At 35.7% G+C, this 17,431-nt stretch overlaps 1 protein-coding gene across 2 annotated transcripts in view; it reads right to left on the bottom strand.

Moving 5' to 3' along the window:
- Positions 1–17,431, bottom strand: part of CYTH3 (cytohesin 3) — a 52,031-nt gene that overhangs the window by 12,633 nt on the left and 21,967 nt on the right. For both annotated transcript variants that reach the window (XR_009818471.1, XM_061993263.1), the window contains exons 2-7: positions 12,747–12,829; positions 12,117–12,181; positions 11,634–11,700; positions 7,352–7,470; positions 3,547–3,627; positions 1,421–1,533 (exon numbers count right to left, since the gene is read on the bottom strand). Coding sequence is in view for 1 of the 2 variants with exons in the window: in XM_061993263.1 (XP_061849247.1) it covers positions 1,421–1,533; positions 3,547–3,627; positions 7,352–7,470; positions 11,634–11,700; positions 12,117–12,181; positions 12,747–12,829 (528 nt within the window). In the remaining variant the exon portion in view is untranslated. The remainder of the gene's footprint in view (positions 1–1,420; positions 1,534–3,546; positions 3,628–7,351; positions 7,471–11,633; positions 11,701–12,116; positions 12,182–12,746; positions 12,830–17,431) is intronic.

Below are 17,431 nucleotides of genomic sequence, written 5' to 3'. Positions count from 1 at the left end.
AGATTTGAGAAGTCATTTATCCTTCTGTGTTTTGTGGCACAAACTTGTAAAAGAAATATATAGCTCATCCTGACTGATAAAGAAAGAGGTAGTGAAAAAAATCTGACCACTAGACACAACAGCAGTCTCAAATCTGTATTTAAACTGTTCAAGTAAACTGAAGAAGGAAAAAATACATAACTCAAATTAAAAGCCAGTGTGAGAAAAACAGTACAAGAGAATTCAAAAGTGGTTTTGAACGCTTTGAAATCCTTACTATCACCCTAAATTAACACTGTATTTAAAACACTGAAGCGTTTGTTGGGCAAAACGTTCCCTGCACTCTGATTTTGCCTAGATGGGTATATCTTACAACAGACTTGGTCAATCAGATTCCCTCTCAAAGTACTTCCAAAGCTCTCTTCAAAGAGAAAGAACAGTCTCTTTAATATATCAACTGCATTTAAACAGACTGAAAATGACATTGACTCAATTTCTGGGCATACATGAGATAGCCAGTATTGCTGAATAGTATCAAAAAATAACAAAGGAGATCTTCTCATGTCTCTTGACATGGTTATGCTTATGATTTATTCTCAAACAATTCGAGTACGAGACCGCGCACAAGAAGCAGCAGGATGTACATCTCCCTGCTACACAGAAGAAAAATGTGTTTGTATCTTCAGCATTTTCTTTTCAGTATTTTCCTCTCTAGCTGTTGCAGATCCAGTTTACATTAACCTTTTCCTAGCCTATTTGTTCTTCAAACCAAGTGACCAACAGGAAGCTCTGTGTGTATAACCAAACAGCCCAACAATGTCAAGGTGTGAGGGCATCCGGTGCAGGATCACAAAGTTTTGTTAGCTTTTAGGACTTGAGTAATTCTAAACCAAGTAATCCAATGAAAATTACGTGGATTTCTAACTGAGATAAATTATTGCTGAGTAGACTGCTAAAGGGATACAGTCATATCTAGAAAGCCATCAATTTTTGTTAATATAGCTACATGTAAGAGGACCTGATGCAGAGATAACGAGGTGTAAATCCCTTCTCACAGACAAAACTACCCAACCTATTGGTCTTTTATGCCTCTAAGTCCCTGAGAATCTTTCATTTCCAGTTCCTAGCCAAAATCTTTGGTGACATTTCTAAAGTTTTATACATTATTAATGTTTTATACATTAATTGGCTTAGACACATATTAATGTTGAAGCTTTATAAAGGGAAATGCATTCCGACCATCAGCTCGCACCTCCTGGAAACAAAGTGCAGGATTAGGCAGTTGTATTTTCTCAGTTCTCAGAAATTTCTTATTTCACATATTATTTTATCCTGAACTTCCAAGATGGCCATCATCTCCCTGCATCAGATGTAGAATAACATATATGATCCACAAAAGTATATGTACACTTGAGAACTCCTATTGTTTCCTGTGACTAACCTGTAGACTGGAAGACTCCTGGGTTACAAAGGCAATAGCGTGAAGCAAAAGCTTCCATCATACGATCAATTTTTTGAGCCTCTCCTGGGAGTCTGAAACTCCACAGAAACTGCCTACAAAAGGGAAGATGAGTTGTTAGGCTCATTCCAGTATTTATGCAATAAGCATATATTACCAATAAATCAGAAACAAACAAAAAAACCCAGCAATATCTATACAAAATGTCCTAAAATACGTTCTCAGTCTCTCAACACACAAGTCAGGAGCTATTAAAAAGCAACATGCACAGATGGCTAGCCCAGTAATTCAGCCAGCAACACTGCATGCTATCAGGCAAGATAATATGGCAGTTCATATTCTGAGAGTCTCTCTTTTTTCCAGACTAGTAAACAATTTTCTGTATGCATCCCATTTTTGCTACGAGAATGCTGTGGGAAAACAATCAGTTCAACCCTCCTTGGATTCCCTGGTACTAAAAGCAATAAACACTCAGCTAGACTTTATTTACAATGAAAAAGGACACATTACAGAAAGTACTTCTGGTGAGGAAGAGAAGCAAGGAATAAAAAAAAAAAAAACACTGAACATCTTTATTTGAACTCCTCAAACATTTAAAAAATAGAACCATCAACAAGAAAAACTCCATGCTAAGAGAGGAGCTGTCTAGTGTGAGTTCAGCCTACAAGAATCAGACCCAGATCTTAAAAACAAAGACTCATGATATCACCTCAGACATTTTAAGTAACATATGCAGGAGACCTGTGTTCTTGTTTAGCAGCATGAACCAAAATAGAGCTTTTATATTCATAACTGCCTATTTTTATATACAGGTACACTGGAATGCATACAGGACAGAAGTCTTCACAAATTTACTTTTGGCACACCGTGGCACTGAAAAGCTCCAATTAATTTAATCACTTCTTTTCTTTCTTAGCAAAAGAATTATCTGAATTTAAAAAAGATCTTAATCAGCAAAGTTACATGCTCTGCCATGCAAAACAAGTTCTCAATATTCCCTGTACCCTGGGTGCCAATACAATAACCATTTATCCCTGTCTTCATCAGTTTTCAGTTCAGGATATTATATTTAAGTGTCGCAGGCCACCTTTAGTTTATCAGCTCTATATACTGTCTTCTACTCACCTCATGCAAGGTTCCAACCCAGATCACGAATTTTGTAAGCTACCAAAATACAAACATTTAATAGTAGCAGCTGCTAAGGAAGAATAAAGTTAAACCTAATGTTAAACTGTGTAAAAGAGATAGGAATACGAAGCCTCTCAGACAAGCTTTGGCGGCCAGAGAAAAGGCTTCCTTAGCTCAAGCCTCAGGCAGCTCACAAATCATCATCACCACATCACTCAACCATAGGAAAGCTGTTCTGACTCCACATCACAAGGCACTGCACCAGAGACAAAGATCCCATGGATATTTCAATTTATCTGATGTCAGGAGGGAGTCACTTGTGGCAACGAAACTGGCAGAGCTGTCTAAATCAACTTAATTTGCTAGATCTGTTATGAATTTCCACCATTATGAGAAGAGATTTCATAAGGCGACTGTATGCTGGCATCCCAGAGAAAACAAGTGTTCACTCAACAAGGGAGAAATGCATAATATTACACTTTCCTTAACATGACAAGTGGGAAACTCTGAGGAAAGGAGAAGGAAATAGTTGATTCAAAGTTTACCTATTTGTAACTGAACTGATTAGGGGCCGTAAGATTCTCCCCTTGCCCGCCCAGAGGAACAAGTTGAAGTGGAAGGAAAGAAGATATCAGCAAAGAAAATAATTTATTTGCTTGGGTTAGGGGTTTGTTTGGTCTTGTACCTATCTCTGTGCTAAGACGTCCAGGTCTGACAGGCACACCAAAGAGTTACGTCTATGTTTTAATTGTTTAACTGAAATAATTACAAGTTTTCACCTTCAAAAAGCAGCACACACACAAGCAACTGGAAGGGTTAAACCAGAGCTGCCTCTCCATTACTTGCACAGTAATGCCTATAATGGTGCTGAACTGTAGATAAGCTTTCTGATGAGTAAATCAACACAGCGACTCGTATGAACATGCAGTTTGATAAAGGAAGCATGGGTCAAACCAAAAAAAAAGCAGGAATTTACTCACCTTAAGGCTTGTACAAGATTGAGATCAGCGAACTCATGGAGTTCAACAAAAGCCTGAAGAACTTTAATATTAAATTCATCTCTGTGAAAGACAAAAATGGAAACAATTAAAACACAGAATTTTGAAGGCTTGTTGGTTATCTCTATTTGCTTCCAAGACTAAGCAAGGAGGTAAACAATCACATTCACCAGATCAGGTAATCAGAAATAGTTTACACGTTTATTTGAGAAGTACTTCAATATTTAACACTAATATTTTGCCCATTTTTGCTGGCATTAAAAAGTAGGTGAGGAAGAGTCAGTGAACTTGAACTGATCTTAGCACTCCTTATTTAAATGACCCAAAAGTGGCCTGGCCTCATTTGCTTCACATTTATTATTACTGCACCTGTCTTGATAAGGAATTATACCTGATAAATTGATTCACTAAGAAGTCTTTTGCATAAACTGTGTCACGAACTCTTAAAACAACAGCTAATGAAAGATTAATTTCTTTAGCCATAAAACACATTAAAACTAGATTATCCCATTTTTTCCTCTAAGCACAGAAAATATTAAAGCAATACATGAATTTCTGTACAAAGATGAGGAATATAAATACTTCAACTGACTGTACCTAAGAATAGCTCTTTAGAAGAGCTACTTAGGATGTAGTAAAGTCTTGCTCCATCCTAAAAAAAAGTTACAAAAGTTTACTACAATCAGAACAGGTTTTTAACAAGCTTCCTCTCGGCTGTATTTTAGTTTGCTATGTAAATCATGAGCCAAATTACACCTTCTTTGATACAAAGTTGTTTAAATGCAAAAGTAACATATCAACAGTCATGAACACAAAACTATTTGGATGCAGACAGAATTTAGTCTACACCATCACTGAGCTCATATGCCAGAAGCATAAAGGTTTATAATTCTCAGGGTGTGCTTTCAATACATCACCAAGACAGAATGTTGCACATCAGCTTCCACCTGAACATAGGAAGGTGTGCACCCATCAAGAATTATCTGTTGCATTACTAACTGTATAGTCAGACTAACCTGTAATACTCATGAGTAAATACCTTAAAATAAACTATTCCTTCATTAGAATGTCCCCATATTGTTTATAGAAATACACATAAGTTCTGTCAAGCAAAACAAAGCAATTCTCTGGCAACGCACAATTGAAGGCGTGACTACTTTCCAGAGCAGTGAAATAAAATGGCCTAACAGCATAAGCATCCAACAGAGGTACTTTGTTACTCCAAGACAAATATTGATTTAGCTTATATGTACGTAAACCTGCAATAATTCAGAACCAGTATTAGTCTTATAATCTAATTTTTGCTCTTCTAGGTTTTAATGTAGATCGGATTAATAGTGATACTTGTGCTGGGTATTGCTCCAAAGACACAAGCCAAGTACCATGAAAGGCCTAGGAGGCCACTTAAAAAACTTCAGTGAAGATTTACACATATATAAGGAACTCTGATGTCTCTTATAGGATGTAATTAATCCCTTATTTATTTCACATTTTTAGGTTTTCTCTTGTTCCATTTTACTATTGACTTTTTTTCAGTTTGATGAGTGTTGTGACACTACAAAACTAAATAATTTAAAATACATCTCTTTATGGCAGAAGGTTATGCAAATATTTCATTCTGTTGACTATCCTGGTTCAGTCTCCAGCTATATCTAGCCAGAAGTAATTCATGATGTGCCCCTAGGAGAAGTGGCCAAGTAAAAGAGAATGTCCTCAGACTCCAAAGTAGTATACAACTTCAAAAACTCACCTATAATATGCACTACTATTTGCATTGCACAAATCACTTAACAGTCTGAGATAATCACAAAAGTAAAACTAGCAGCTTAAGACCACTTCAATTGTCACATTTTATTCCAGGGTATTTCTTTTATACCATGACTTAAAGGCCTAATAGATTGTTTTCAGAGTATCATTAATAATACTTTAAATTAAGATTCTAGGAAATTAATGTTGCAGTTTGAAGGATGATGAACCAATTTCCCATTCTAGACCTGAATACCTTGAAACATCCACAAATATTCCTGAAAAATCAGATTGTCATCTCTTCAGCTCCATCCCCCTTAGTAATTCATTTCAGTGAAGCAAAAGAAATATCAATTGCTTTCCCATTATCATATTAATATTACACCTTGCACAGAAATGAACAAACATGCCAAAAATCAATTAAAGCAAGCTGAGTGGATACACTAAATAGAAGCTCCTTTTAAAGTAAAAAAAAAGCCTCTAAATTTATTTCTGACTTCAACTGCTCCTTAAAATAGACAGATTGCTTCTGCCTTGTGGCAAAAGAGAAGCAATATGTTAATTTTGTTCACTTCTCCTAAGATTTCATTATCTAGTTGATAGATTTATATCAAACTTCCTGATCAAACTTGCTCTTCAGTATGACCACTGCATTTGTCTGTACTGAAGTCATGAAAACTTCAGGAGATATAATTGAATTGCACATTTATCTATATACATACTCAAGAAACATTGGCCAAGATTTTCCAATTAGACCACAGTGCTGCCCCACATCATCCCTGCCAAGGATGCAAAAGAATGAGCAATACATTTTTTCATTTTCAATGCGAACTCATAAATAGTCACACGAATATTATTGATGACTCCAGTGGGCCTGGGCATATTGGTAAAACCTTTCTGCATGTGTACAGGGGTTCTGGGAAAAGGGATAGGAAAAAATGGAAGTGTTCCAGAAGACAATATCGAGATAGACTGCACCTCTGAAAAATGCATGCAAGCTGCTTTATACAAGCTTTGTTACAGTTTTGCAATTATGGATATTAATATTTAAGTGAATTTATAACACTGATTGCCAAACATTCAAGGAAAACAACATAATGGTGTTGTATATAAATTGTTGAAATGTCTACATATACTGTACAGGAACTTCATAGTGAAGATCTGTTTTCAAACTATACCTATTACAGTGAAAACTTTCATTAAATCTTTTAAAGTCAGGAGGAAATTGCTGAGTGCAAACTAAGCCATTAATGCTGTCAACAGATTACTGGTTCCTCAAAAGGGATCTGCCAGAACATATCACTATGGGAGTATATCCTAAATGAGTCAGCTTTTAAACCTCCATAACTGGCATCAGAACTGGAACACGTGCAAGCACGTAGATACATGTACTCCAACCCACTCTCCTCTCTCTTTCTGCTGCCTTTTTCTAAACCAATTCCTGGGTTGCACAGTGATTAAAGTTACTTGCAATTTCATTGTGTTTTGCAATAGTATGCATAAATATGCATGTTTATTGTACTAGGATTGATAGATACAGTGCAGCCACCCTTTGAGACACCTACTTACTAATGGGAAGTCTGCATGCAGGGAAGAAGACAACACTAAAACCTGCTTATAACTATTTTCCCAGGAACTACTCATTTTAATAAGTAGTATTTTTACTATCCAGTTATTAGAGATTGTGAATTCCTCCCTGTCTGGGCACAGTATCAAGAGTTACCAGCTCTGCTGCAATACAAGTCTCAGACATTTCAAAAGCTTATGCTAAATTCTGCACTACAGCCAAATTTAAGGGTATTTTCTCAAAATATTAAGATACAATTAATCAAATATAATTCCACAATGTACCCATTTAAAAAAACCATCAACCTAAAAGGAAAAAAACCACCCACAATACCATAGTAGTTTTACTTCCCACTGTACCTTTTATAGATATCAGAGTAGCACAGCAGCAGCCTGCAAAGGGGAAGGTAACTACCAAAACCCTTAAGTATGCTTTGTAAATCCAAGAACAAAAGTTTTGATGTTTATATTTTACCTTTCACCGAGGTAATCTCCAATTACCGTTTTATTTAATCCTTCTCCTTTATAAAGGAACTGTGCAATGTCTTCTGCAGTGTTCTGCAGGAGGTCATTCTCTATCAGAAACTGTATTCCCTGGGAAGAGCAATTCCAGAGGAAAAGGAATGTTACGTTTCCTTCCACAAGCATTTATGTAAACACAGCTCATAACATTTGGTATTAATACAGTGACACAGACATGTACATGGCACATTAAGAATTACATTAGCCTACAGATTTGGGTTTTTTTAAATGAAATGGTAAACAAATGTTTTTCAGTTAGATAAGCAACATTTAGTACTGGTTTAAAGATTAACATGAGGACACATTTTTAAGGCTAGGAGTACTAGGTGGCAGTTTGAATCCCTCAACAGTAGAAATATCAAATATTAAATCGATAATGCTTCCATATTGCTCTTTGGAGTTAATGTGTGAGTTGGCCTGTTCACAATATCTCACAAATGTCTGCAGAGATGGAGTCTGTGAAAATCACACGTGGGGAATAACTTAATTACCACCATGACACAAAACGAAGCGTCTGTTAAAATCTACAAACTGCAACCCAATACATCAAGCCACTACTTGCAGTGGAAGTCGCAGCTGAAGATACTGAAACCAGTTTAAAACAGTTTATGCTGACACTGGGATTATCAGTGACTTCTGGTTGTGCTGGAACTAAACTAGTCACAAAGGACTTGAACTAGACTATTCACAAAGGAGTGCTCACGAACCAGTCAAGCTTCTACCACGGAACTTCTATCACAGCCAGGAGGAGAGTCTTACCCTGTCCCTCAGTGGGTACTTGATCAAGCCCCTGGACTCCTATGCCTCCATAAATTACTGGCCCTATAACTGGCACACTCTATGGATGCCCAGAGAACTTTCTGCAAATTGGTAAAGAAAGGAGACTAAGAGTTATATAAAGATTATGAAAAGGATGGAAGGGATGTTATTCCAACACTTGCCAGGTCACCAGGAGATAGTGCTCTTCTTTCCCACCCCACACTCCAACAAAGATGTTGCTATTCTTGCTGATTTCACCAAACTGCTAAGAGCATGCCAGTGAAAAGCAGGAATGGTAACTGTAAGCAACCTTAAAGTCTTGGATCCCAAATATGTACAGAAGAGCTTAATAAATCATTCCAAAACTTTCTTACTAGAATATTTCATAATTTCACAAAGTTTTTCACCTTCTGCAAATGGAACACTTCTTTTTAAATGTTATTTCATTACAACTGGGAAAACCCTTGTTATTTTTTGATACAGCATAAGAGACCCTGCATTTTTTAAAGTAATTACCCTTCGGTTTGGTTGACTATACTGAAATGATTACCTGTCTGACAGAAAAAATGTCAATTTTCTGACCTAATTTAACAAAGAAAGTGTCATAAGATGTTTACAAGGCTTGAAGCTTTAAAAAAAAGAGTCTGGAATGCAATTATCTTGAAACAATTTTATCATCATCTGAAAACTTTATTTCAATGACAGGCTGGTATTCTAACTCTGAAGACTTAATATTTTTATAAGCCATTTCAGAACAGTCATGATTTTATTGCAAAGAATATAACCATGTTATCTTGAAGCAGAAATTGCTGAGCTTTCCTCAAAAATGATCCCTTCAAAGCTTATTTGATAGCTATTTGTAGAAAAAAACAATCATCTGACTATGAAACATAATGCTTTTTCCAAACAAGTTATTCAAAAAGCTTTCCCAGCTCTGTGACCAACAGAGAACCTTTCTTCCAATAAACATCAGAAACAGCAGTTGCAGATTCCCTTGTTCAGCTCCTGGACCATATTTCACGCTTAGTGTAAACAGACTGACTAGAACAGTTTTTATAAAGTTGTACAAGTTACTGAAAAAAAATAATGGACGTGACCAGAAGCATGGAAAACAGATTTCCATGCACAAAGCAGATACTTATCTTACTACAAAAATGAAAATAATTTTCCTTTTTTTGGATTTTTTTTCTTCCTGCTTTTTTAATTCTTAAGATGTTTAAGAACCAGAAGTCAAATAGACAGGAAAAGAAATCTGTCTGGAACAACAACTCCAGCGTCTGCAATAAACAGTAAAATAGGTCAGCCAAATCCCCATCAACTCCTACACCATCTTTTGTCTCGATACAAATTTTCTTTCTGCAGACTGACAGGAGACAGAAGACAGCTGTACTAATTTGACTTCTCCACACAAAATTCATGGCTACAGAAATATTCCATATTCATTACAAACATTGCATAGATTTTTAAGTCAGTGCAATGAAATCTGCTTTGAATTTCAGAGCCTTTACAGTAACTTGATTACAAATTTTGCAGTTATTTAAGCTCTGCATTTATCACAGAGAATTCATTTTTCTTGGCTCAATGCAGGCAGTACTGACTTGCAGTGCTGCGAATTTCAAGCACAGATTAATGTTCTTTGCACAGAGATTCTTAAAGTGTTTTACAAACTTTACCATTACAGCCCTTCCCACACTAGCTAACCAAATCCAAACAGCAAGGTACATGATATTACATCATGCAACTGCATTAAACACAACTACTCAGAACGAAGAGTTTCTGGGTGGAGGCAGGGAGAATTGCTCTACACAGAAGTTACACAGTAGAAAACCTAACAGTCTTCAACTGAAAATGGTAAAAGAAAATCACCTCCCTGTGTTGCTGCTAATATGGAAACATCAGAATTCTGTCACTTGGTTTTAAAGAAGAAAACTTGTGTGATTCGGTGCAAGTATTATTACCCCAGTTCTTTCTCATTTGTAACTAGAAAGACTATCTTCCCTCTGTCTATGAATGAAAAACATCCTTTTTGCAGTGACCCCAACTTCTTTCTCTCAACATTACACTAGAAGGATGTATATTTTAGCTGTCTGTAATTTAAAGTAGCAGCTGCAAACAAGACGATCTAGCTTCAGAGCAGTCAGCTATTGCAGCCGCCACTGATTCACAGACATTATTAAGAAATTGCCACTGTAAGTCTGTTTACCACATTTAAATTATGTTACAGTAGCAATGCAGCCACAGCATCTATTTATAGAAATAATTTCACATAACAAGAACAGTAATAAAAAAAAAGCTAACGTTGGAATGAAAGCATCTGACACCATCCTGTGACTTTGCCACAAACTTCCAGTACATGAAAGAGCTGGAGGACAACAGTGATTTATCAGGATATCTGGGGGCATTTTGTCCTTAGCAGAACTGAAGTTAGACAGTTACAAAAATGTAAAATTAAGATAAAAGACATAGGAGCTTTAAAAGGGTTCTATTTTTGTTCAGGCTCACGACTCAAGAACAGCTCTCACTGTACTTGGAACACTACAGAAAAGCCACCAAAATACAACTGAATTCAATACAATGGAAAGAAAACATGTCAAGAACATAGGAAAATGAAAGGCTAAACAATTTCCAAAAAGACCTTAAATAAGACACTGGAAATTCAAAATGGAATCTCAGTTACAAACAGAAGGCAGTAAAACAAAGCAAGGAAGATGTAAAACGAAAAGTAAAGGCTATAGGTCAAATACGTCACACAAGGTCTTTCAAATATATTGGAGGAGGTCTGTAAAACCATGTACATGTCCCTAAATTTTCCAGAAAATTAACAATTGTTTAAGAAAAGTAGAGACACGGTACTGAAATGAACTACTTTACTTCTTGGCTGAATGCACATTAGACCTCATTAAATTGGTAACCAAGTTTCTATCTGGAGGTGCTTGTATAAGTCAAATAGGTACATATATGTATGTATACAAACATACAAGTGCTCATATGTGCCTTTTTCATACACAGAATTTAGCTATGCAAATACTGAAGTCCACATGAGAACAAATTAAGAAACATGTTAAGGTATTTTGGAAGAAAAAAAGATAGGAAAGCATAAGAAAAATGTAAGGCCTCACTAATAACTAAACATATTTTTGTAATTATATTTGACATATCAACATAGAACACTTCTATCAGGTACAAATAATCTTTCTGCAAGCCAGCTCAATCAATACTTGGCATATTTGATCGTTGATAAATAATCTCCATTATCAAAAGACATTTGCGTAAGTGAAAAAAGCCACATGACTGGCAAATGACTAGATGACTGCTTCTAATTTAACCCTCTGCTCAGTTGAGTTACAGGATACATAAATAAGGCCTGTGAACTTGTATTATCAGAAAGGTTTTCCTAAGAAAACATGACTGTGTTTGTCATAGATCATATTACAAGTAAGAACTTGATTCCTGATAAGTGGAAAAAAAATATCTACCTTCTTAGGGTCCATGTTGAATTTCTTCCTTCCCATGGCTATTTGCTTATTTCTTTGTGTAGTTTTGCTGGGGGGGTGGGCGGGGAAAAAAAGGGAGAAACAAGCAAGCAGTTATCAGTTGCTCTTCTACAAACTCAATAACTTCTGGATTAATTTCTTCTAATTTGTATTTTGGCTACTTTGTATTTTTGATTATGAAAATAAGACATCTGCTTTTTTTATGGTTTTATTTTCAATTCTTTCAAGTCACTGCATCAGTATCAATTGGGATGGTCTAAACTGCTACATTCTATCTAACAAATTCTGTATCCAAACAAAAGACACAACTGAACAGGATAAAGTCAGGATGTAGAGACTTTATACCAGACCAAATAAAGATGATCCGAGGTTTGTTTAGCATGATAAAGCTATTTTAATTTGTTATTCCTGGAAGACCTGTTCCAAAACCTTCATGACTCATGCCCATATGTCAGCATTACTTACCTTTCTTCCACGCTTGTCAAATTATCAATTTCTGTCATAACCTCGGCAATTTCAAATTTTAATCTCTGCCAAAAGAAGGAAGGACAGTATATTAATCTACATCAAAACACTTTTAAAAATAAACTATCATATATGAATATATGATGAACTAGGTTTTATTTACTAATATTTACCAGTCACCTAGAAGAAAAGTGATAAATCTTGTTGCTTCCTTAGATACTTAGTTTAATGATTTTAATAGTCACAACTGAGTGACTATTAAACGCATGGGTCTAAACTCCTGCGTGTGTTCGTGTCAGAGCATCAAAACCAACTTGCCACTACCATTTTAGTATAACATTTCTTTACCCAGGTTCCTCGCCAACTCCTATATGCAAATCTGCTGTTTAGTAAGTTCTTGATTACCAAATCAAATGCGTACACACACACATATTGCATTCCATAATACAGAAGATAGCACTTTTAAAAGCACACAAATGATGTGTAAATCCTATTCATTACTAGTAAGATTTAGCTTAAGCCATTTATATGCTTTTAAAAATCTTACCAGGAATTCATACCTAGGTATGCAGTTTACTGCAACTTAATCTACTGCAGCAGTCTAAGAATCTTTACACATAAATCGATTACCTCAATATCATCAATCAGTTCTTTTTTCCTGCGACGAATATTTAAAAGCTCTTCTCTTTCCTCTATGGAGAGGTCATCAGGCACTGGAATAGAGCAAAATGTACAGTTCTTTAGCTTTTGCAAATATACATGTCACAGGAATCTGAATAAACCCGATTAAGCAAGTTTACTTGAAACATCATGTAAAAAAGGGATCATTTCCAAAAACAAAAACCACCCCAAACTTAAACCAAATGTATTGGAAATCTACTTTATAAAATCATAAGTAATTGAATTAATGACTACAGACAGAAACTACATTTCAAAAGCCAGACAATCAAAGGGGACTTGTTATCATATAATATGTGATAAGATTTATCTCTACAGCTTAATTGCCAAATTCAAGTCTTCAATTTCATTCCAGTTATTTCAGCAATAGACCAAAATTCTTAATGTAAATGAATTATGATTCAAAATACACAACTCTCAGGAACAAACACAAAGAAAAGCTAAAGCTATATATATCTCATTGCCAAGACATCTATCCTGATGCTGATTTCAGATAACATCAGAATTCTAGCAGCCCCCCTTCATCTGATTCCTTTGTTGAGCCAAGGTGCAGGTAAGTACACTGACGTACTTAAAACCAAATACTTTCCATCAGTAGGACATACAAATAAATACATTACATAGTCAAAATCAGCTATTTAACACAGTTTAACACAAACTTTTTGTAGAACATGATTTAAGGGAGTCTGAAATATTCCAGTCAGTTTTAGGTCCTTCCTTGGCTACAGTAAAACCGACGAGTTACCATGCTGATAAAAATTACTTGCTACTGAAGATGCAAATGTATTTCTGTACACAGCTATGGCTGTCACTCACTCTAGTAGCAGCCCTTTACCCTGTAGTCTCTGCCTGACAACCAGCAAACATGAAAAGTTATTTACACAAAACCTCTGCTTTCCTTCAGTAATTAAGTTTTCCCTAGCAAGAAACTTCTTTGGACAGAGATTACTCTCTCTTGCTTGTACAGCATTAGACATCCACCGCAAATATAGCATCACTGCAAAGGAGGTGAATAACAGTTTTAATGCTGTCTACTTTATTGGAAATAGTTCCTTAATTACAGAATAGCTTCTCCTTTTAGCTCAGTAAAATGGAACAACAAAAATAATTATTAAGATATTTAAGTGGTTCTGTCCCAACAGCAACATACAACAAATACAGTCATTTGGGATGGTCAAAGCTGTTTCTTTATGTCATATACACATGTAATAGACTGTAGCAACAGGATCAAAAGGAAAGGTTCAGATTGACAGGAGATTTTTAAAGACTCTTTTGAAACACAGCTTCTGTGCAAACCTTAATAATGAAATATAATGATTATTTTCAACATCCAGTGGTTAAGCTCCTTCCCTTTTAAGATTTGAATCATAATATAAAATCCAAATGGCAACAGACCTTGTTAGACATGAAGTAATTATGGCAAATGATCTCATTTAACTACTCCAGATACAAACATGATTAAATTACTTCCAGTTTAGGAAATTACAGTCTTCTGTTGAACAAATACCAGACTTCAGTATGTTTACCTGCTTTTTTCCTTCATCTCATCAGAAACCCACCCAATCCTAAAAATTCCTTGCATGCAAATGGTAAGATTCTTTTCGTATCAGGTCTTATCAATACAAGTGTCTGCATCAGGTCTTTGTCTTACATATATACTCAAAACATCAACATTCAAGAGATTTTACAACTATACACACACTATGTACATACACATACCAGAAATATTCCAATTACTTAACTGAGGACTGACAGTAAAAAAAAAAAAAAGAAAAAGAAGACTGTCACCCAATGCTGCTTATTAAAAAGGCAAACTATAATCAATCAGCCTCTTAGTTAGGAAGTACGCTCAAGTATCCTTAAAGCATTGCATCGGTAAATGAAATGAGGTTAAACTCTTGCAGTACCAGTATTAGTAAGAGTTCTTCATTTTTTAATTTGCTGTCACAGCAGACATTTTGGTAACTCGCACCTTTGTTAGCAATTGGAAATACTGATCAGAACCCAAATGGAAAATAATCTTGAAATATAAACATTTTGAATTCGTAGATGGCACCTGACGGTTCTTCAAGCCAAGTTACAAAGTCTTTGTATTAGCTGCTATCAGAAACTCTTCCCAAAGCAGAGCACCAGTGAATGGTACAGCAGTTACTTTTCCCTTATATTACTGCGCAGTGAAGGCTCCTTGAGATAGATGTGGAATATCTGTAACAAGTGAAATTGCTATTTGGAATCAACACAAATTATGACAGTTTTCTATGCTGAAGCAACCAACCAAAAAAAAGAAATCAAACAACTCAATCCTCTTCATACAGCACCCAAAGACTGTCTGCTGTGTTTTTATCTTTCCTCTGATCACAGCCACAGCAGAGAGACAACCCTCATAGTATAATTAATGATGCTGTTAGAAAGGAAATAAACTAAATGGAGTCAGCCTGCCTTTTGCACTAAGAAATAACATCAAGTATCTATCTGCCAAATGCAAGACAAGAAAAGTCTGATGGAAAAGAAGATTCTGCACTTGGAGAGCACTTAAAAATTTATTAATGTGCTGTCTTCTAATAATGGTATTAATATCAGAGCCAAAAGACTCCAGTATCTTCTGATAAGAAGAACCAGGATACAATGAGTATGGGTTATAGTACTGGTCAGCTTCCAGACACTATTGGTATAGTCAGTATTTTACTTCCACTTAAACTACCAGCACAGAGAAGGGATGACTGACAAGTCCACTGCCCTATTGTCACCATAAATCAGGATATGTGCAAAATGAAGATGTTGGCCTCATTCTCATGCTCCTTTTGATGGTGTATCATCACTGCCTCCCTTTCTCCAGTGATGATGTTCATCCTGATGAGAAAACGTATCAATGCAAAAATGAACTCACAAAAAAAATGGCTCTTAAGAGAGTATATCTGGTGTAACGGCCTGCAATTTCAGAAGCTGAAGGCATCTGCTCCAGGAGACTACTTGAAGTTACATCCGTTGTTTCAATTCTCTGCCTTAAAATTTTAACATTATTTCTGTACTTCAGTGAACACTTTTGAAATATTTACATTGCAGGATGTACCTCCCTTGCCTGAAAGGCAAGAAAAGAGCAGGGGAGTTGGACTGGATGATCTCTAGAACTTCCTTCCAACCCCTAAAATTCTGTGATTCTGTGCTTTTTTCTAACTTCATATTCACATAATCCTCCACACAGAAAAGCTCATAGAGCACCCATTACATATTTGTCCTGCAAGACAAATTATCTAGCCATCCTGAGTTATTTCCACATTTTTTTGTCTTTCACCAATCTAAACACAAAGGAGACAGGATGGGAGGAGTCAGCACGAACATTTAAATACTAAAAAAGAACAAAAGCACTTTAGTATAGTGAACAAACTGCAGCTGCAGCATGCTTTCATGCTATCTTCTAATCTTTAGATAATGGTCTAACATAAGTCATTTGTGTGAAAACCTTTTAGCTTACAGGAAGAGTATTTTCTTTTTCTAAAACTTCAGCGTTTTAGCTACTAAACAGAAAGACAATATAACTACTGATAATTGTTTAAAAGGAACAAAGTTGTTGAAAGTACAAATTACAATTTTGGTCAAGTAGTAAGAGACGAAAATGTAACGCCACATACTTTGCTCCTACTATTTCTCTTACTACCAACAGGGAAAAAAAAGTAAAAGGAAAATATTAAAATATATCCCAACTTGGCTATGTCTGTTCAATTACTGTAACTGATCTAAATGTACTAAAATCGATTTCCTGTAAACAAACACTTACTGGAATACACACTTTAATAAAGGTTTGTTTATTCTAAATGTGTTAGAAGAAAAAACCAAAACCAAACAAAAAACAAACTTGCCACAGAAATCAATGTATTGTTCTGCAGCTATGATGTTACCCTGTTAAGTAACTTTCCACCACTGAAAACCCAAGTATAGTATCCAAACAAGAGCATTAGCCCACAACTATGACATTAGAATAGTTTTTAAGCAAGCAGGCACCAAAACAAGGAAAATTCTTTTCCAGATTAAAAAGAACCACAATATATCAACTTGCAAAGAAAGTCCAACAGATTAGTGAAAATTAGAAGCAAATCTCATAATAGGAGACAGAAATCTAGTACTTTCCATGTCCATGGCCCTGATACCCTCACCTTTTCCAGTAGCAAAAATTAAATCTTTCCCACTCCGCAATGCTATTACATGAACCAAAACTGCCACATTCAAGCTGTTTTTCACTTACTAGCCTTTCAATTGGCAGGTTGTAAAGCAATCTCACTCCATCACTTCCATTGACTTCTGAGTTCAGTCTCTCAAGAGGCCACAGTAAAATAATCCACAGCCAGCAGAAAGCAAACATCTAACAATATCTAATGACAGATATAACACTAATTCTGTAATCCCAATTACGAAGTAACACAACTCCCTGACTCTCATTGCTCGACTAACATTTTGGTTTCATAAAGATAAATATTTTCCTTCTTCTGTGTCAGCCCCAAATTGGTGGTCTTAAGTATTTCCGTTCCAAGCAAAGAAATGTTAAATGGAATTCAAGTTTGCTGCAATTGAAACATCTTGCAAGTGTAAAGATATTTACACAATGCAAGACTGAAAACTAAACAAACCTATCCTCACCCATA

This window comes from Colius striatus, chromosome 3, assembly GCF_028858725.1.
Source record: "Colius striatus isolate bColStr4 chromosome 3, bColStr4.1.hap1, whole genome shotgun sequence".
Taxonomy (NCBI): Eukaryota; Metazoa; Chordata; class Aves; order Coliiformes; family Coliidae; genus Colius; species Colius striatus.
The sequence above is the reverse complement of the archived record's forward strand: the minus strand, read 5'-3'. Positions and strand labels throughout refer to the sequence as shown.